Consider the following 21,908-nt stretch of genomic DNA (forward strand, 5'->3'; position numbering starts at 1 on the left):
TTTCCTTTTTTTCCCCAATTATTTTAAACAGTTCTGGGAATTAAGTACCAACCAATTCCCCTTTAAAATCAATACATTTTCTCTACACAGTAGAGTATAGTAGGCGGTACAGCGACTAGTGAGCAGGGTTTAAAAACACGTTTTTTAGTAAAACAAAACACACGTTTTAAACGTTTTTTAAAGATGGTTTTTTTACATGTTCAAAACTTTTTTGTTGTTGTTTTAAACCGAGTTATGAAACCTTTAAATGAAGATGAAGCACTATAAAATATAATTGTTAACTATTATAGATAGGTTATAGGTAGCATCCCTCATTACTAATTATCAGTCATAATTTCTGTGCCCCCACACGAAAGTCTCAGTGGTAACAAGAATACCGAGAAATGAAATAAATAAATAAATGTAATTGTGTTATTTTTATTGTGTTAATGAATGTATAGATATTAGGTCTCCTAAACTTATTTTTTTTATTCACACTTATGTAGTTTTTGACGCTGAGAACGGTGGTGCAATCAAAATAGGGGGGGGGGGGCGTCATGCTTATTTTCAGTTATGGTATTTTGTATGCAACAATTGGCACAATTTTCAGGATACCATTGTTTTAATTTTGAAATAGATTATTTTAATTTCAAACTGACTAAAAATATTGTTTTAAACACTCGTTTGACGTTTCTTATTGATGTTTAAAACACACGTTTTTTATTGATGTTTAAAACATGTGTTTTTAACAAACGTTTTAAACATAACAACCCTACTTGAAAAAACACATTGTTGTAAAAACAATACAATAATTGTTCCACTCAGAATCTAAAATATGACATGCATTAGAAAATATGCAAAAGAATAGCAAGCGGGTAAAGAGCTATAAAATACGTCTTAATATACTCGAAAGATACTCGATGTCTTGAGAAACATTTTCGGCCCAGTGTACAGCACTGGACAAAGAATGCTAGAAAGGAAGAAAAATTAAAACCTGTCGGCTGTCAGTAAGTGGGTTACCATGGCCTGCCACTGTCTATTATTACCCGTATAATAAGATTATGTTATTTATATTTTGTAATAATTTGTATAACCACCCGAAAATTGTTTATAAACTGTAAGTTATAGTCCAGCTCTATTTTACTGCTACCTGATTTCCACCACAATACATAACACATGTTGGTATACAATGCTTGAATTGCGGGGAGACGAAGAAGTACTCTTCTATAAAAAAAAAAAAAATATTTTTGCATACTCCTACTAATTATATAATATAATAATCAATAAGTCATTTAAATGTTAAGGACATTTTGATTATTATACTTTTGAATCCCTCTTCTATTTACCTATTCATACCCAAGTAACATTATTATCAAAATAGCACCCACCATAAAAAAAACTCCTAGATTCACCACTATCATTAGGTTTTTTAACTTCGAAATTATATTAAACTTTTTTTATATTAACTTAACTTAACGAGTACAAAAATATTAGTTAACTTACCCAGCCTTGAAAATTTAATTTGCTATAGTTACTAAATTAAATGAAATGTGCCAATATCTATAATGCCAACAGTACGTACAAATCGTATGGCACTAAAAATAACTCTGATTATACAGGCATTTTGATAGAATCCTTAGCTTATTTACCTAAAGAAGTCTCATCAAAGAAACACGTCGACCATATGAAAAATAATATAATTGATATCAAGTTATATTGTTACATAAAATATTTTTATATTTACACTAGGCAGCTCTGACTTCTGCTTGATACGCTCACCAACCATAAGCATGGATAATATCATAAAAATAATTACGAGATTTCATAAATTTATGGTATAATGGATGTAAAAATAAAACGTAAGAAATTAATTTGATATTTTATCATATTTTAATTTAACAACCAATTTATTGTTTTTACTGAAGTTCAAAATATAATATACTATATTTATTATTCAATACCTACTTATTTTTATCATTTATAAGGTTATTACTATTAGGATAGATACTTAAGATTTGACTCAACTCTACTATTTTGAGCATTAAAAGTAAATTTAAAATTTCCCCGTTATGAGTAGCATTGATCAAATTTTTTTATAGTTGCAATTTTTTTAAATGTTAAATGATTTAGTAGGTACTTGATAAAAAGTAATTTAAATAATTATTAAATATTTATTTGTTTTTGGTATCTGACTGCCATAATTGTCTGCATATTTTTTAATTAGTGAATAAAACACTATAGGTAGGTTTATATTAGTGTAATAGTTACATAAATACATTTAATTTGTTTTATAATACAATGTAGGTAAAACAGATAAGTAGGTATATAATATTACAAACGATTATTCTATTGAATGTTTAAAATGGAATATTTTAATTTTTAAATTGATTAAAACAAGATTCTTAACTGACAGTAGGATCACAAAATTTAAAAGTTGTTGCTAGATCCAAATTACGTTGTGGCCTCGTTAAGCTTGATCCAGATGACATATTTTGTCAATTAGCAATATATGCACCTCAAATTTAATACTCTCTAATTCAGTGTCAGACGTTGTTGTTACTTATTGTTCATGTATGAAATATCTTTACCCTTACATAAAAATATACAATATGCTATGTGCACAATCATCCCCCTATATGGAGCCCGATAAAGAATGGATTTTAATAAATAGACATTAAGTTTATATAATAATGGTTTATTCAGTGTCTAAAATCACTTATGAATAATTAGTCAATCACTACTGACTTGCACAATAAGATTTTAGTTCAGATAAATAGCAGGGTCTGCGGCAGCATTCATCGATGATACTTCTTTTGACAGAGCGCCGAAAACGTGCGGGCATAAATGACATTTCTTCTTTCTTTAGGTATGGATAGTCAATAGCATTGTAGTCTTCGAGGTCTTTGTAATCCCATAAATCAAAATCTGTTGATAAAATATTAAAGTTCGTATTGTTTTAATAATGTTTAGATTTTGAATAGAGTAAATAAGAAGGTACATTTTGTTCTCTGCTATAGCTTAGTAACACGTGGGGAGATAATTGTTAAAATCCTACACTGAGAAACTTTTTTTAAATTATTATTTTGTATTATATCTTGTAAAGTTGTAAACACTTTAAATTTGAATCAAAAACAATGATTTTAGAGAACTAAACCTACCTTAGAATTTAATTTTGAATTTTGAATTATGTATTATTGTTATTTTTAGGTTAGTTTGACCTTTAAAGTGTTTTAAGGCGCAAATGATGAACTCACCGGTTTCACTTCTTTTTTGTCCTTTTGGTACATTGTACTTGTTATTGCATAGAGCTTTCATGATGTCCGCCAATTTAGAACCACAGTATTGCTGAGGTGAACGTTGGAGTCGAACATTAGCTGTTACAATTTCGATCACTAATGCCAAGAGGAGTACACTCAAATACATATTTATCTTCATTGTTGGTATTCTAAAATTAAAAAAAAGGTTTAACTAAAGTTCTGAGTAATATAAATAAACGGCCAGTTACAATCATATATAATTTTTAAATATCAAACTAAAGTACTGTCTATCCTTATAACATTATGGCTAAGCACTTAAAAAAAACTACATACCTTGCTTAAATGAATGTTCAAATAAGTGTGGGTATGGTTTGTAGAATTGTGGTGAACTGATGATCGTCAGTCGTTGTTGGTCTTATATATAGACCTCGTCCCTGTTTTAATATAACGCGGTAGCTCTAAGTAAAGATCCAATAACTGAAAATAATTAAAACACATCAAGTAACATTAATGTGATGATTGAACAAGGGTCAATATTATTAATATTTATATAGGGAAAATTAATTTAATTTTTGATTGACAGATTTTAAATGTAGATGGTTTAATAATTGTTATTACATTTTCCCATTACCCAATTACAACTTCTAAAGGTAAATAAAATATCATTAATGACATGTCAAAATGTCAAAATGTCACACATCACATATCACATACTTACATATTATCTTGTTTCAAAACAGTTGACTTTTAGTAAAATAACCAATATATTAGGTACCTAAATATTTTTTCATCCCATTTGTAACTAAAATATGACCTACTATCAATATACACATAAAATGAATTAACATTTTGAACTAGAATTGTGGCTAGAACCAATCTATTGTTTGAGTTTTTGAGTGTTTGGTTAAACTCAAAAGCTACCTGTAAATCGGTACTACGCATGTCCGTGTAAGGTTAGGATTTAGTATAGGTATTTAAATTAGTTTGATTATGGCATGAACAACATAGACGTATTATTGGTTAAAAATCATTTTTTTGGTTTAACTCAAAAATAAATTATTATTGTAGATACATAAGCTTATATTAACATTTTCTATCCATGATTAAATTTTCATAATATTTTAAATCTTTGATTTGAGATATTTATAGACATTTTACTTTGATATTTTTTCTTTAGTTTTTATTCTATGAATTCCGATAGCGGCGTATTTAGGTTTTTGTAATGGGGCGGGGGGGGATACGATTGGATATGATTTTATTCAGTAGCCCCGCTTTTAAAGCTAAAGTCCTTAAGTTAAGACTCAAAAATATTGTGCATATTTTATACAGCCTATGGGGGGGGGGGGGGTGATCCCCTTGACCCCCTTAAATAGGCCACTGAATTTCGATAAAAATTGCATGTTGGATATAAAAACTGACAATTTAATAGATAGTCGCTCATTAAATATCGATAAAGAAAGTTATTCGGTTAAAATTATTGAACATTGAATACAATTTTTTTTAAAGCATTTGAAGTTAAAATTTCAACAAACTTTGTTAAAATCACGAAAATGTGTTAATTATTTTCCAGTAGACATTTGAAATTGAAACTGTACGAAATTACATATTATTTGCATTCTTGTAAAAATTTTACACGCGAAGAATTATTGTCACATCGAACAAAATAATGTCCGCCAACAAAATTTATTTTGAATTAAACAGAATTATTTTCGGAAAACATATACAGAAATCAATTCCACATCTCTGAACAAAATATCAGGCAAGCCTTAGACGTAAGGACGCCGCTTTTGAGATATTACAAATTTAATTTAACTAACCTACTTAACTTTTTCCTACCTTTTCCTATCCTTTTGTATAGTAGGCAAGCGTTAAATACACCTAATATATTTGGCCCATATGATGTATCGATCTATTTAAACACGAATTGGTTTTACTTGATGAGTTTACGAAAATTTTATCTCTTGGCCGGTATACTCTTATCGATTTATATTATTATAATCACGAAGCAATGTAGCAATTTAATTTACAACTCATAGTATGCCTAAAACGCAGAGCGAAGTATTTAAAAAAAAACAAGAATTTATTGATAAACAAATAAACGAAAAACGAAAATAATCTAATATCATTAAATATAATATATCATTAATCATAATTAATGATTAAAAATAAACAATAAACGTAAACCTATGTAACATAAAAAATTGCAAATAACGTTTGTGCGTTAACTTAACATTAGTATTGTTTTTAAATCGTGTAGTCTATATAAGTATGAATATTATAAGTTATAATAGTGATTTATAAATATTGATGAATACTATGGTGGTAAACAAAGAGTTAGAAATTACAATTATTTGTTGTGTTTTAGAATTACAACAAAATAACAAAATCGCTACATGATAAATCGAGTGAATATCCAATGTTGTAAGAATATGAACTTTAAACGGTCATACAAAATAATTTGCACATTTTCGTGATTTTTACGTGTTTTGTCAACATTTGAACTTTAAATGCTTATAAAAAAATTGTGAGTATGGATTTTTAATATTTTTCAAATTTTATTGTAACAACATATTAAGAGCCTTGTATTCAATTTTCAAACTTTTTTAACCAACAAATAAAATTTAATTGACATTCATATAAAAAAAATATAAGAAAATTGGATACTGTAAATGTCCGTATACAGTTCAAAACACATAAAAATATTTTGAAAATTGTATCGTGTATAGAAAATGCTAATATAAACAACCAGTGAAAATGTCATGTATATACGATCATTTGTTTTAGAGTTACATCAAAAACAAAATCGGATTTTGTCAAAAACCAATTTTGCGTAAAAATTCCCGTTTTTTCCCGGCGCTTTTGAAAATAACTGGGAATTTTAAATTTTGACCTCCTAATGCACCAACTAGATTCACTTTCCCATCGAACAAGATATTTAAGTTGAAAATCAAAGCATTATTTCGACTACTTATCGTGTACACAGACACTAATAAAAATAAAACATACATAATTGTAAAATCAATATATTCATCGCTCCGCTCAGAATCTAAAATATAATAACGATAAACGGAAAAAATCAAATAACGTTTGAAAGTACAATAACGATAAACATTAAAATTGTATAACGTTTAAATATCCGAAAACATAAAGACGAGATATTTATTTTAAATTTAAGCTCTGATTATATTTTCTGATCCCATTTGGCCTTTACAATATACCTTAAAACTATTTCACTTAAAACTCTTTTTTAAGATGTCAAGAAGATGTTATTTTAATTATTTAATCGTATATATTTGGACTGGTTTATATTTATTTGCTTTTACATTGTTATTTATTTGATAACACTGACAAAATAATAACTAATTATGACTATTAATTTCCCAACCTATCGATCCTAGAACTACAAATGTATTCAATAGTCATTACTAAAATCATACTAAAATAGTGTAATCGAATGCTTATATTATATTATAATATGGGACGCAATGGAAATAGGTATAAAAGGTTAAAACGGGACGCAATCGAATGATGCCCATCACTGTAATGTGTGGAAAATCATTGCATTTTAAAAACGATTTGAGCGAATACACGGTCTGTCAGCCTATAATATTACTAAGTATATTTTATGATATTATTGTTATCGAAGTAATTTATTTTACAATTAGATAGATACAGTACCTACTTACCTATAGGTTGAATTAATTTTTACCTAAAACATTGTAAAATCCTAGCATTATAAAATTCCATGTATGTTTAAAATATAATAACATATACATAAGTACCTTTTCATTAACAGTTTCAAGTTCACGAATAATACCTTTAAATTACAATAAAATACCTTAATTCATTATTTTTGTTTGAATATTAAAATATCTAGTTTCAGTTCTTATCTACTAAGTACTCATTGAACCCGGTCATGTGCAACAGTCGAGTATTTATGCCTACAGGTACCTGTATTTATTATGCTGTGTGCCAAATGTAATGCTAACATATTATGTAAACAATAAACATATTATGTAAACCAAACATAATATCACCTAAGAAAAACATATTAAGTTGAAAATTTGAAAAATTAAATTATTATCAACCAACGTTGATTCAATAGAAAGTTCATTTAACTTTTATGGAGAATCCTTTGATGAAATCAAGAAGAAAATTGATACTTTTGTAAAAACTGTTAATAGCTCTTAACTTGAAAAAGAAATTGATTATTTCAAAATCATGCTGAATAACAAATAACAAACTTCTTTAAATAAATACGTTGAAATTACAGGTATAGAGCCATTAACTCACTGACGAAAATATAAAAGACTCTATTATAAAATATAAAGTCAAAATACTACGTTATAAAAATAAAAATCTGTTAATGTCTAATAATCTACATATTAACTTTTCTAAAGATAAAATATCTGTCAATGATCGATTTACAAAAGAAAACAAATTATCTTATTTAAATATAACAAGTTAAAATTGTAAAAAATTATCCTGGAAGGCAAAAGAAACTTTGAAAACATATAGGTAGTTAAAAATTTGTATGGTAAAATTCTAGTGGAGTTAAATTAAGAAAACAAGAAGTAAGACAAGTTATTAAAATACATACCTAATTGTATACACGTTCTTCAAAATGTTGATTTTTGTTTAATACATTTAAAGTATTAATGCTTAAAAAAAAGTTTTAACGATTCACTAAAATAACTTCAGTTAAAATGTTTATATAATAACGAGAGTGACAGTTCGGTACAAGACGTTTGTAACGAATGAATGAAAAACCTTTAACACGCTTATTAATATACCTTTTTCAGCTCTTTTCTCTGAACATTAGGAGGAGGTATCTACCTATCAGAAAACATTTGATTGAATTATTAGTGGTTTTAAGTTCAGCTAATTTACATTTTGATATTATTATGTTATCTGAAACATGGTTGGATAGTGATAAAGGCAACTTTGATATAAAAGGTTATTATTGTAACAATTATTATAGCTCATTAAATAATAAATATACCTACCTATCTGAGGGAAATTCTGTTTACATTTAAAAATTCTATAATAGGAAATGATGTAATACTTTGGAGGTATTAATCAATGTAGCTCATTAGGTTTTTAAATTTTATATAGGTAATACTATTTTAATTAAATTAACATACATCTATAAATCATCGTCTAGTTTGAATAAAACGGATTTTATTAATAATTTAGAAGATTTCTTAAAGGAATAATATCTCCAAATTTCAATCATCCGTGATATGCTTAGGTTTATAATCTGTGGATAAATATATTTATAATTATATTAAATATAATGATTGAGAATAAAATGTGTATTAAATATTTAAACTTGCTTAGTAGCCATGGCTTTAAATCGTGTATAAATGGTACTTTTGGTAATAGTAACACATCACATTTTCATCAGAAATAATCAGTCTTTTAATAATATTCATGGGCACATTTATTATACGTGTTTACGGATCATTACAATACAAACGCTGTACTAACTAAATTCCTCACGAAATATTAAAAGTAATATTTTTGATAATAATAATAAAATGTTATTAACATAAACAATTTAATAATAATTTAAATAATAAAAATTGGACAGAGATCTTAAATTTAAACGACGTAAATGAAGCAGTTGACTTACTCACTAATATTATTGGAAATATAGTACAAATAACTAAAGGTGGGCATTAACTTGTTAAAAAATTTAAGTTAAGTTAAAAAGTTAATTTTTAACTTAACTCGTTAATTATTTTTGTTTTTAACTTATTAACTTATTTAGTTGAAATGTGTATTGTTGTAACTTAACTTTGTATAGTTGATTATCATTGACGGGAAGTTAAGTTAATATTCTTTTCATGTCATGTGACAATACTGACAATACTGATTCGTTGACTCTTTTTAGGTTTTGGTAATTTATTTTCTAATTATATATTATAATAATCTAATTGTTTACACGGTGTTAACCATCTTGGTAAATGTTTGTGTAAATCAAAATAGTAGGGCAGTTTATTATGACTAAAAAATATTATAACTTGAAAAAAAATTTATAACAGTTGGAATTATTAATTTTATGAATCATAGAGATAGACTGTAACCAAAATTCAAAAATCTACTGTTTAATAATATATTACAAGAGAATTATAAAAAATATAGGAACCTACTAAATGTAACTATAAAAACAGGAAGAGAACGTCATGTTTTTTCAATCAAATCTCTAACGCAAAAATTAATACCTATACTAAAAAAATATATGAATTCATTAATAAATCATGAGATCAGGAGTCTCCAAACTTTTTTTGCGTTGGGCCAAATCTGAGATACGCTTTGGCATCAAGGGCCAAAATGGTATAGATGGAGAGGTAATGAATTTGAAGATATAATATAAGTATTATTTTTAGTAGTTGATATACCTATTAAAAACAACATAACATATAAATTTTCAAAATATTAAATAGCTTAGCGGGTCGGTACGAAAAGCTTGGCGGGCCGTAAGTTGGAGACCCCTGAATTAGATAATAATCTCAATAAAGAAAACAACATATACATAAATCAGTAGAATAACATTTTAACTGATAACATTAATATTGCGAATGAATTTAAATTCTTTTTTGTCTCTATAGGTGCTATAATATATCGAATAAACTGAAAACATGATATGATTATATTCCTTTAATCTTTATTCTATACCTACTAATGAAGAAATAAAAAAATATATTTTAAATATTAAAAACTTGAACGTTCAATAGGTGAGAGTTAACAAACAAAATTAAAAAAAGTATTATTAACAATATTCTTACACTATTACATAATATTTTTTATCTCGTTCTTACTACAGCCGTTTTTTCCACATAGGTAGGTAGGTATAGGTAAATTCAAAAATACCATCACTATCCCATTTTATAAACTAATGAACAGAAATTACTGTACAAATTTATTATCGTCCTATAGCACTTACAATTACACTAACTAAAGTTTTGGAAAAGTGCATTAATGATAGACTGTATACCTACTGTATACCTAACTTCTTACAAACATGCATTTAGCTCAATATTTTTAAAAAACCAAGAGCGTTACAAGAGAAATAAAGGCACCGATAAACCTCTAATGACAGTTATATTAGTCATATATGTATAACAAATTAAATGAGGTAAAAACAGTACTATTGTATGTGATGGATAATTTTTTTTTGTTTTGCTGATGATACATAAATTTATTATTATTTACGATACAAATAAAAATCATATTATATATATTATAACAAATCTACTAATGTATTAAGTAGGTATCATCAAAACATGGTTTGATAAAAATATTTTTAAATTCAATTCAACCAAAACTTGTTTCATGAACATTACCATAACTATAATTAATATTGTCACTCATCGGAAATAACTAGGTTTCTTAATAGGGTTACACCCGCGTGCGTTTTCTCTGTCTTACAAACGCATTACATAAAAAATTGTACGCTCAGAAGATCACGTTTAGCTCTGTTAGTTTAAAAATTAGTTTATTTGACCTCTAATAACATTTAAGGTTAAGATTATTATCTAGTGAACGTCATAGGTTTTTTTTGTTAGATATTTTTAATTTTAAAGCAAGTTATGAGTATTTAAAAATGCACAAACAATTTATAATTGAAAAACACTCATAACTTGCTTTAAAATTGAAATCTAAAAAAAAAATTCTATGACATTCACTAGATATTAATCTGACTTTTAAATTTTATTAGAGGTCAATTCACTCTAATTTTTCAACTAACAGAGCTAAACGTGATCTACCGATCGTATACAATTTGCTATGTTATGTTTTTGCAAGACAGAGAGAACGCATGTGGGTGTAGAGCCATCTCAAGAGGATTGCAAATGGAGAGTATTTATGAAGTTAAAAATAGGAAATTTTCAATTGATACGCATGTGGGTCTTGTAAATGTGTGCGTAGTAAGTGATCATTATTTATTAGTGTGTGTGACTTGTGTAAAAGAAATATCAGAGTGCTCTCGTACGCGCACGTACAACTGTAGAAGTCAACGCCTCGGTACGGCCTTGTGCAAATGCGCGCGTGGATGGCAAAAAATATATACTTGTTTGTATGTTTTTTTGGTCGATCCTACTGATTGACCCGATAACGCGATAAGACTTCTGTAAACTGATATGAACGCGTAATTAGGTCTTCCTGAGATCAACCAGGCCACATTTTAAAATATTCAATTTATAATTCGAATAATCAACATTTAAATAAAATGTATAGTTGAGGAACAAAATTTAAAATAATTTTCCTAAACGATCTTAAGCGGACATAATATTAAATTCAAATCGCTTTTCAAAAGTATAATCGTATTACTACTTCTATCGGTATGATTGAAAAATTCACTTGTCCTCTTAAGGCACTTAAAAATAATTGTAATGAATACCTAGTATAATATATACTATAATATATTATATATACCTAATATAGTACCTATCTAATAAATATGTCAATATATAATATAATTAACGCTAATAGTAATGACAGTAAGATGTAATTACACTTAAATTAGTTAAAATATGGTAACATCATATCAATAATACAACTTAAAAGTTTAAATTAATTAATTATTAATTATTATTCTATAAATTGACTATGCATACGGACATCAGCAGTATTTTTTTTTTACCTTCAACTATAGTAACGGTTTCATAATCATAGCTATACAGTCAGTATACTCTTATGGTATTTTAATTTGGGGTGGTCCTTACAATATACCTACACATTAATTTACTTGACACAACTATAAACTCTTCAATTAAAATATATAAAAAAATACTATAGAGACTGCAATATATTATATTTAAAACAATTGTACACAAAACTTATAATCTTTAATACAGGACTTTGCACCTAAAATTAACCGGAACCCCTAACACCCCTAAAACCCTTAAAAATCAAACTCCCAAAACCCATATGCCTAACCCGAATGATTCTGTTTTCAAAACATCCTAATTAACCAAAACCCGAATAAAACATTCTGGTTAACCAGAAACCCGAATAGTTTTGTTTTTTACAATCTTCAGGTGATATATTATCATTTTGTAGATATGTATTTCTACTTTCTAGTGATGAGTTTGATTCTGTAGTTAGTTGCTTATTAATAATAATAAATTAACAGGAACAATTTTACAATCAATCATAAGTAAATTCAATAATAATTTTCTTGAAAATAAAATCCAATAAAACCATTAATTGATTCTGATTAAACCAAATCGCCTAATATTAAATTATAAATAATATATATAATTTATTACTTTATATGTGTATAAAATAAATCCAAATATAGCCAATAGCAGAATAAAATATAGACATGGTCTCAACAAAACTGAACAACGTATTGACAGTCGTGAACAAAATACCAAGTACTAATAAATAATAAGTAATAATACCTATAAATAATGCCTAGTATTATTTGCCAACTAACTTCCCAAGTGGTATTATTATAATTTAGTAACGAATATCGTAATTTGTGGATATACTTACCAGTTTTGAACCGGAAATTGCGAAATCATAATTTATATTTTAATTTATTTATCTACGCGCGGCTCAACGCCCTTATGACCTACCTATTTTAAAAGGATATCAGCACACTATTTGTTTTCTCTCTCTAGCCCACGCGCAACATAGAAAAACACATTTTCACAGAATCATTTTTTCTATATTTCTAAGTAATCTTAGAGTGAAATCACCCATTACGAAAAAGATGGAGAATAATATTTTTGAGGGAACGACATATCGATTTGTCTAAATATTGTTTTAAAACAATTTAAACATAATATAAATTTACATTTTTTTGTTTAATTTAAAGTCGTATACAAAATCAAATAACAATAAAATATAAAACCGATATGTCATTCCTCCAAAAATATTATTCTCTATCGTTTTTGTAAAGGTATATTTTACTCAAAGATTACTTAAAAACATAAAAAAATAATTCTGCATTAATGCGTTTTGTCTATGTTGCTATGGGCCTGCAGAGAGAAAAAACAAATAGTACGCTGACATCCTCTTAAACATTTTAGTTAACTTATTATATCCGTCGACTTGGCAAGTGATAAATTGTGTCACCCTACGACGCACCTGTCACGTATAGTCAAGTTAGGATTAATTGTTCTTTTTACATTATTTTTATTTGTTAAGTGACAAGTGTAGTGTAACTGAGTAATTGTAAATTGTTGTTGCTGTTATTATTAATTCATCGTACAATTTGTAAGAAGATATTTTTCCCATTTCCTAATGTTTATAATATAATAATATTATTCATAATATTTATATAGATTTAAACTTCATAAAACTATAAAAGAGAGCCTATTGTAGGTACTTGTAGGAACCACTTTTTTGATATAAAACCCAAAAAGCTCAAAATAAATACAAATGTAATGCAATTACTATTCATGAGATTTTTTAAAAAAATATCCAAATTGTATGGTCCTTTAAAATTGAAAATTGAAAATCGACTTTCTAGAAAGCCTAGTTATTTTGCCAAAGAATTCATACATATATTAAAAACTAAAATTGGACATTCGGAAGTATGTTTAATTTATCATCACTGCTTATATTGGTCTAAAACGTACGAAAAATACGTGTGATGCGATCTCCTTAAAAAAATTAAATGGTCTTAGCATGGTCTTTGTATAAAAACGTAACAAACTGTACGTAAGTAGGTAGTAGGTACCTACTTAATCTCTAAATGTAAAACAGAATTTCGGAAAATAATCCTCACCGATGCTGGCAATAAGTTGGAAATGGGGTTAAATATTGATATTACCTATTAATTTGTTTACAATCTTTAGACTAGGTATATAAAAACATTTTATGAGGACGCTGCCCATGCATTTTTTGTCTCCGTCTTACAAGTAGTACGACATATCAAATTTTAGTTCACTAGTTCCAATAGTTTGCTGTTAGTTTTGATATTAAAGTAAATTAACCTATAATCAAACTTTTATGTAAGAACAATATCTATGCTTAAGGGTTGGAGATTTTTCCGATATTTAATAATTTACAAACAACTATCAAGATATTGGCATGTGAAATATCCCAAATTAAAAATGCTCATATCTCGCTTTAATATTAAAATATCAAATAAAAACCTACGTTCAAGCCCATATATAGTTTTTACCTAAAAGTTTTATAACGAGTTAACTCATCCTAATATAAAAACTAACAGCACACTATTCAAAACTAGTGAATGAAAATTTGCTATGTCCTACGTGTGGAAGAAAAAATTAAATTATTAATATTTTTTAAACAATATATGGTGTACTCTAATTTATTGTGATTGTTATATTTATACAGTAATGATAAAATTTTATAATCACAAAATTAAATGTGATCATTTTAATTATTTATAATAATAATACAACACATAGGACGTAGGCTAACTGTATAACTGTATAAGTAGATAGTTTAAGAATCCTTGTCTAGTTGTCTCCAAACCTATAACTTCCGGAGACCATCATTTATCATTTTACATATATTAATATTATATACATTTAATGTAATCTTATATTACATTTTCAAGTCTTAGTTGTAAATTTGAATATTTTATAAATTTTTAAAGGTTATCTTATATAATATAAATTATACTTTATTCACAATAATATAATCAAATATATACTTAGTAATATCAATATATCATAGACTGACTAGCTCTCTTCGCTCAGAATTGTTTTTCTTATACAATGATATTATTATATCATTGATTCAAATCTAACATCATCCATTACAGTGACCTACTTGTAACTTACTGTAAAGCAGAGCGACACCCACTGGCCCACCTTTTTTTACTTTGGCCTAATGACCTTATAGATAAATTGAATCGTTAGTAAGCTGAATTATTTTTTTATTTTAGCACTATCTAGTTTTAAATATTAAAAAAATATAATAAAACCAGTACGATACAAATGAGTAATGACGCATTACTTGATATTTTAAGTTTTAACTAGTACACACTCCATAGACTGTCTAAATCATATACTAACAAGGTTACAAATGTACAATGTTATTCAACCATATTCTGCGATAATGTAAGGACGAATTACCCGATAGGAATAACCAAATGCGAGTTGCGTGTATAATGTATAGATGTAATATTATATTATTAACTATCGATTATCGTTAAGTTTTATATACCTACATAATTTGAGTTAACGTATTTACAATTTTATTAGGAAATAGACGGACTGATACATTCAATCAAATGGATAACCATAGTATAAGCCAATAAAAATATTACAATACACCAAAGTATAGCGATGAACGATCTATAAATAAAATAAAAATATTGTACAATTTCTAATTTGAATTATTTTGTTTAAATTTGACGTCACTTTAAAAAAAGTAAAATGAAAAAATTTAAAAATAGTATTTGATTTTAAATACAGATACTTTCAAAAAAGGGTTCAAATACTGTGGCCAAGTACATTTTTCAAATGTATTTAGAATACGTTTTTGAGTAGGTAGAAGTGTTTAGTTCGTGATAAGATAAGACCGTGAATCTAACGAACAGTGAATGCGAATGAGTGGCTACAGAACTAGCTCCATCTATTGGTGTTTTAGTTTCGGTCAGCGGTTTAATCGTTATGTTTCGAGTAAAAGGTACCGATTCTCCTTTGTGACATTACAAGCAACATTGCTTTATATATAAGGAACATTTGACACAGTTTTTAATGTACTAGCTTCGGCTGTACATATACTAAAATTGGAACGATACAGAGAAGATTAGCATGGCCCCTGCGCAAGGATGACACGCAAAATCGTGAAGCGTTCCACATTTTTTTGCCAGTTCGATCTCCATAAATTTACAACAAATCGTATTTTTATAATTATCCTAAGGGAAAATTGTACACTATTATTTTGATACAATTTTTGATTTTTATGCGCTTGTGCTCAAAAAGGTTTTCGCTACAATCAAAAGACGATTAACATTTTTTTTCTAATTTAAACTAGAAAATTTAGAGGTATTTTCTAATTTAAAACACCTTAAAATACTTATCTATAAAAAACTGTGTTTACAAATTTTTTTAGATTTTTTGGTGACAATATAAACATATAAAAAAAGGTGGACAAGTGTGTGTCGCTCTGCTGAACAGTAGGTTATAAAGGGGTAACTGTAATGGATGCCGGATGGTGTTAAATTTGAATTTAATGATAAAATATCATTGTATAAGAAAAACGATTCTAAGCGAAGACGATCAGACAGTGTTGAGTGTTTGATATTACTAAGTATATTTGATGGTATTGTGAATAAAGTAATTTATATATAACCTATTTACGTGGAACCTTGTTTTAAGTTTTCAATCCTTAGCTATAAAATTTGAATATTTTATACATTTTTAAGTACAAAATAATTATTAAATTTTAAATTTGATACATTTTGTAAAAAATCAAACTTTAAATGCTCATAAAAAAATTATGTCTATGTATTTTTAATATTTTTTAATTGTTATTGTCACAATATATCAGGAGCCGTATATTCAATTTTCACCAATTTTTACATAATAAATAAAATGTTATTGACAATTAGAATAAAGAAAAAAAACTAAAAAAAGGTGGGTAAGTAGATGTCGTTCTGCTGTACAGTAGGTTACAAATGAGTCACTGTAATGGATGGTGTTAAATTTGAATTCAATGATATAATTTCATTGCATAAGATAAACGATTCTGAGCGAAAACGGTCAGTCAGCCTATGATTTTACCAAGTATATTTGATGATATTATTGTGAATAAAGTAATTTATATATAACCTATTTACGTAGAACCTTGTTTTACATTTTTAATCCTTAGCTATAAAATTTGAACATTTTATAAATTTTTAACTACAAAATAATTATTAAATTTTAAATTTGATACATTTTGTCAAAATTTGAACTTAATATGCTTTTAAAAAAAAATTGTGCCTATGTATTTTTAATATTTTTCAACTTCTATTGTAACAATATATCAGAAACCTTGCATTAAATTTTCACGCTTTTTTATCCCACGAATACAATTTTATTGATATTTATAGAAAAAAAAAACTAAAAAAATTGAAACCTGACAATGTCCGTAAACAGCTCAAAAAGAGTCAAATTATTTTCAACATTTTATCGTGTATAGAAAATTCTAATATAAACATTCAGTGAAATTTTCAAGTATTTACAGTCATACGTTCTTTAATTACAACAAAATAAGAAAATCGTTACATAAGAAATCGAGTGAATATCAAATGTTGTAAAAATATGAATTTCAAACCCTCATAAAAATTTAATTTGACTTTCTTGTAGACATTTTTTTCGATAATGGTAGACAAATTTATGGATAATCTAGGGCTGATGGTGTTTTCGGTATACCGTACAAAATCGAACCGTTTCGGTATACCGAAATCATAAATAAAATTTAACTAGTATCGATATTTTTTACTTTTATTGTTTCACATTATATACTTTATTATATACTATAATATTGCCGTTTATCAAAATAATTTTAAAATACCGGTATACCGAAAATACCGTCAGCCCTAACCGTACCATTTCGGTATTTAGGTGTACCGAATCATTTCGGATTCGGTATACCGAAACATTTTGGTTTTTCGGTATACTGTTTCAAACCGGTATTGAAATCAATACCGTAATACCGCAAAATAATTTTCAATACCGTCAGCCCTAGGATAATCTAGTATTACATTTTAAAATCTTAGATTTAAAAATAAAAATTTTTATGAATTCTCAACTCAAAATAATTTGCTAATTTTCGTAATTTTTCAGTATTTTGTCAAAATTTGAACTTTAAATGCTTATAAATAAAAACTATGACTAAGGATTTTTAATTTTTTTCATCTGCCTTTGAAACAATAACCTAGAAAAATGTTCAAGCTTTTTTACTCAACAGATAAAATTTTATTGATATTTATAGAAAAAAAAACTAAAAAAAGGTGGGCAAGTGGATGTCGCTCTGCTGTACTGTAGGTTACAAGTGGGTCACTGTATAATGGATGGTATTAAATTTGAATTCAATGATATATCATTGTATAAGAAAAACGATTCTGAGTGGAGACGATATGTCAGTCTAGGTATAAGACATATTATACACTTATCTATGGTATTAAAAAAAAAATTGACCTATAATAAATTCCAAATTAATCATATCACAATATCCATTAGGTACATATAACGCGTTATACATCAACAACAAACCGTGATACTATCATCATAATATATCGATGAAAATATTACAAATTAGAAGTTTCAAGTGCCCACGAATAATATTATACAATCACAACAAAATAACTAAAATAGTTATTCTAGGTTTTTATGTAATTTCGTCCAAATTTGAACTTAAAATGACTATACAAATAAACTGTGCTTGTGTATTTTTTAGATTTTTTGGTAACCGAATTATCTATTTACATGGAATCTTGTTTTAAATTTTCAATCCTTAGCTATAAAAACTGAACATTTTATAATTTATTAATTACAATGGTTGATAATTTTCGAGATTTTGATAAATTCTGTCCAAATTTGATCTTTAAATGCTTATAAAAAAAAACTGTGCCTATGTATTTTCAATATTTTTCAACTGCTATTGTAAAAATATATCAGGAGTCTTGTATTAAATTTTTACACTTTTTGGCCCAACAGATAAAACTTTATTGATATTTATAGAAAAAAAAACTAAAAAAATTGAAAACTGAAAATGCCCGTAAACAGCTCAAAAAGTGTCAAAATATTTTCAAAATTGTATGGTGTATAGGAAATGCTAATATAAACATTCAGTGAAATTTTCATGTATCTACAGTTATTCGTTTTTGAATTACAAGAAAATAAGGAAATCGGTACATGAGAAATCGAGTGAATATCTAATGTTGTAAAAATATGAATTTAAAACGCTCATAAAAATTTAATTTGACTTTCTTGTAGACATTTTTTTTTTGATAAAGTTAGACAAACTTATGAGGAATCTTGTATTAGATTTTAAAATCTTAGATTTAAAAAGAAAATTTTTTATGAATTTCTAACTCAAAATAATTTGCAAATTTTCGTGATTTTTCCGTATTTTTTCAAGATTTGAACTTTAAACGTGTATAAAAAAAAACTGTGACTAAGGATTTTTAATTTTTTTCATCTGCCTTTGAAACAATAACCTAGGAGCCTTCTATTAAATTTTCAAGCTTTTTTACCCAACAAATAAAATTTTATTGATATTTATAGAAAAAAAATTTAAAAAAACTGAAAACTGACAATGTCCGTAAACAGTTCAAAAAAAGTCAAATTATTTTCAAAATTGTATTGTGTATAGAAAATGCAAATATAAACAACCAGTGAAAATTTCATGCATCTACGGTCATTTGTTTTAGAGTTACACCAATAACCAAAATCGATTTTGTTAAAAATCGATTTTGCGTAAAAATTCCCGTTTTTCCTTAATTTTTCTTTTGTTTTTCACATCGCTTTTGAAAACTACTGGGAAATTAAAATTTTGACCTCCCCAATGCACCAACGATATTCACTTTCCCATCGAACAAGATACTGAAGTCGAAAATCGAAGCATTATTTCGACTACTTATCGTGTACACAGACACAAAAATAAAAAAATAAAAAAAATAAAAAAAAAAAATAAAAAAAAAAATAAAAAAAAAACACACATCATTGTAAAATCAATACATTCATCGTTTCACTCAGAATCTAAAATTGAAAACTGACAATGTCCGTAAACAGCTCAAAAGAGTCAAAATATTTTCAAAATTGTATGCTGTATAGAAAATGAAATTATAAACATTCAGTAAAATGTTCACGTATCTACAGACTACAGTTATTCGTTTTTGAATAACAATAAAATAACAAAACCGCTACATGAGAAATCGAGTGAATATATTGTCCATATTATTGTGAAAATATGAACTTCAAACGCTCGTAAAAATTTAATTTGACTTTCTAATAGACATTTTTTTTTTTGATAAAGGTAGATAATTTTATAAGAAATCTTGCATTACATTTTAAAATCTTAGATTTATGAATTCTTAACTCAAAATAATTTGGTCATTTTCGTGACTTTTCCATATTTTTACAAAACAAATAAAGTTTTATGGACATCCTTAGTAAAAAAGACTAATACAATTGGAAACTGAAAATGTTCCTAATTATTTATTTAGTTTAAAACAAATCAAAATATTTTTAAAATTTTATCCTGTATAGAAAATGCTAATATAAATGACCAATGAAAATGTCATGTGTATACGTTAATTTGTTATAGAGTTACATCAAAAACCAAAATAGATTTGGTGGAAAATTTATTTTGCGTAAAAATTCCCGTTTTTTACCCGTAAATAGGTTTAGGTTATATATAAATTACTTTATTCACAATGATATCATCAATTAATATACTTGGTAATAATATACTAATATCATTGGCTGACTGACTGTTTTCGCTCAGAATCGTTTTTCTTATACAATGATATTATATCATTGAATTCAAATTTAACACCATCCATTACAGTTACCCACTTGTAACCTACTGTACAGCAGAGCGACATCCATTTAGCCAACTTTTTTTAGTTTTTTTTTCTATAAATACCAATAAAATTTTATTCGATGTGTAAAAAAGCGTGAAAATTTAATGCAAGGCTCCTGATATAATGTTACAATTGCAGTTGAAAAATATTAAAAATACGTACACGATTTTTTTTATAAGCATTTAAGGTTTGAATTTTGACAAAATACGTACATTTCACGAAAATGTGCAAATTGTCTTGAGTGAGAAATTCATAAAAAATCTTTAATTTGAAAATTTAATTTAATACGAGATTCTTGATAAGTTGTATTTTTAATAGTAGTCCAAAAATTTCAATGATACGTAGCCATGTTTTTTTTATAAGCATTTAATTTTCAAATATTGACAAAATTTATCAAAACCACGAAAATATGCAAATTATTTTGTAGATAAAAATGTATAAAATGTTCAATTTTTGTAGCTAAGGATTGAAAATTTAAAACAAGATGTCTCAAGGTATTTTATAGTGTACAGCCACAAAATATAAAAATCAGAGTATTTTTTAATTAATATTACAAGTTCAAATTTAGGCAAAATTAGACATTTAAACGAAGATTAGATTTTAGATATTTTTTTGTAATTTAAAAATATTACTATTATATAGGCTGATAGATCGTGTTCGCTCAGAATCCTTTTTAAATACAGTAATTTTATACTATTGAATTAAAATTTAACATATCCCATACAGTGATCCACGACACCTAACATATAGGTGTAATTGAAGGGCTCCGTGCAACAACGAGACAAGTCCACTTTTTGAAATTGTTCAGGAGACATGTTTTATTTCACCAAAACTTTAAAACTTTATATTTTTATTTGTAACTACAACATAAGTATCTTGAATTACATGTAAATTGTTGAGTAAAGTGAATTTGCATTTTAAATAAATTTTAGATCTTATAAAATATCTTGCAAGTATGGAACATATGGACTTACCTGGTTTTTTGCTCATTAATTGTAAAAAAGTTTTCGAAAATTGTATTTGTTTTGTGTTTTACCATAAATTAATTAATTTATTTCTTAAAAACTAAAGTAAAATCCTTTAATGACAGTTTTATAAATAATTATAATACTAATCAATAAAATAAATTAATGAAATTTGATAAAATTTGTATTGCAATA

At 26.4% G+C, this 21,908-nt stretch overlaps 1 protein-coding gene and 1 non-coding gene across 2 annotated transcripts; one reads left to right on the forward strand and one right to left on the reverse strand.

Moving 5' to 3' along the window:
* Window positions 1-2,658: 2,658 nt before the first annotated feature.
* Window positions 2,659-7,996, reverse strand: LOC132935516 (insulin-like). Its single transcript, XM_061002096.1, has 4 exons — window positions 7,837-7,996; window positions 3,570-3,713; window positions 3,234-3,424; window positions 2,659-2,904 (listed from the first exon to the last, which is right to left on the reverse strand). The coding sequence occupies exons 3-4, from the start codon at window positions 3,412-3,414 to the stop codon at window positions 2,717-2,719; spliced, it is 369 nt and encodes a 122-aa protein (XP_060858079.1). The 5' UTR covers window positions 3,415-3,424; window positions 3,570-3,713; window positions 7,837-7,996; the 3' UTR covers window positions 2,659-2,716.
* Window positions 7,997-15,930: 7,934 nt separating this feature from the next.
* LOC132937671 (U6 spliceosomal RNA) lies at window positions 15,931-16,037 on the forward strand. Its single transcript, XR_009663772.1, has one exon. It is a non-coding gene; the product is annotated as a U6 spliceosomal RNA (small nuclear RNA).
* The last annotated feature ends 5,871 nt before the right edge of the window (window positions 16,038-21,908 follow it).

Source organism: Metopolophium dirhodum, chromosome 1 (genome assembly GCF_019925205.1).
Source record: "Metopolophium dirhodum isolate CAU chromosome 1, ASM1992520v1, whole genome shotgun sequence".
Classification (NCBI taxonomy): Eukaryota; Metazoa; Arthropoda; class Insecta; order Hemiptera; family Aphididae; genus Metopolophium; species Metopolophium dirhodum.

Bases quoted from the DNA above. Each gene is read 5' to 3' on its own strand.
- LOC132935516 (XM_061002096.1), bottom strand. From the start codon at position 3,414: ATGAAGATAAATATGTATTTGAGTGTACTCCTCTTGGCATTAGTGATC. The intron at 2,905-3,233 runs GTGAGTTCATCA...TTTTATCAACAG, and splicing joins ACAAAAAAGAAGTGAAACCG to ATTTTGATTTATGGGATTAC.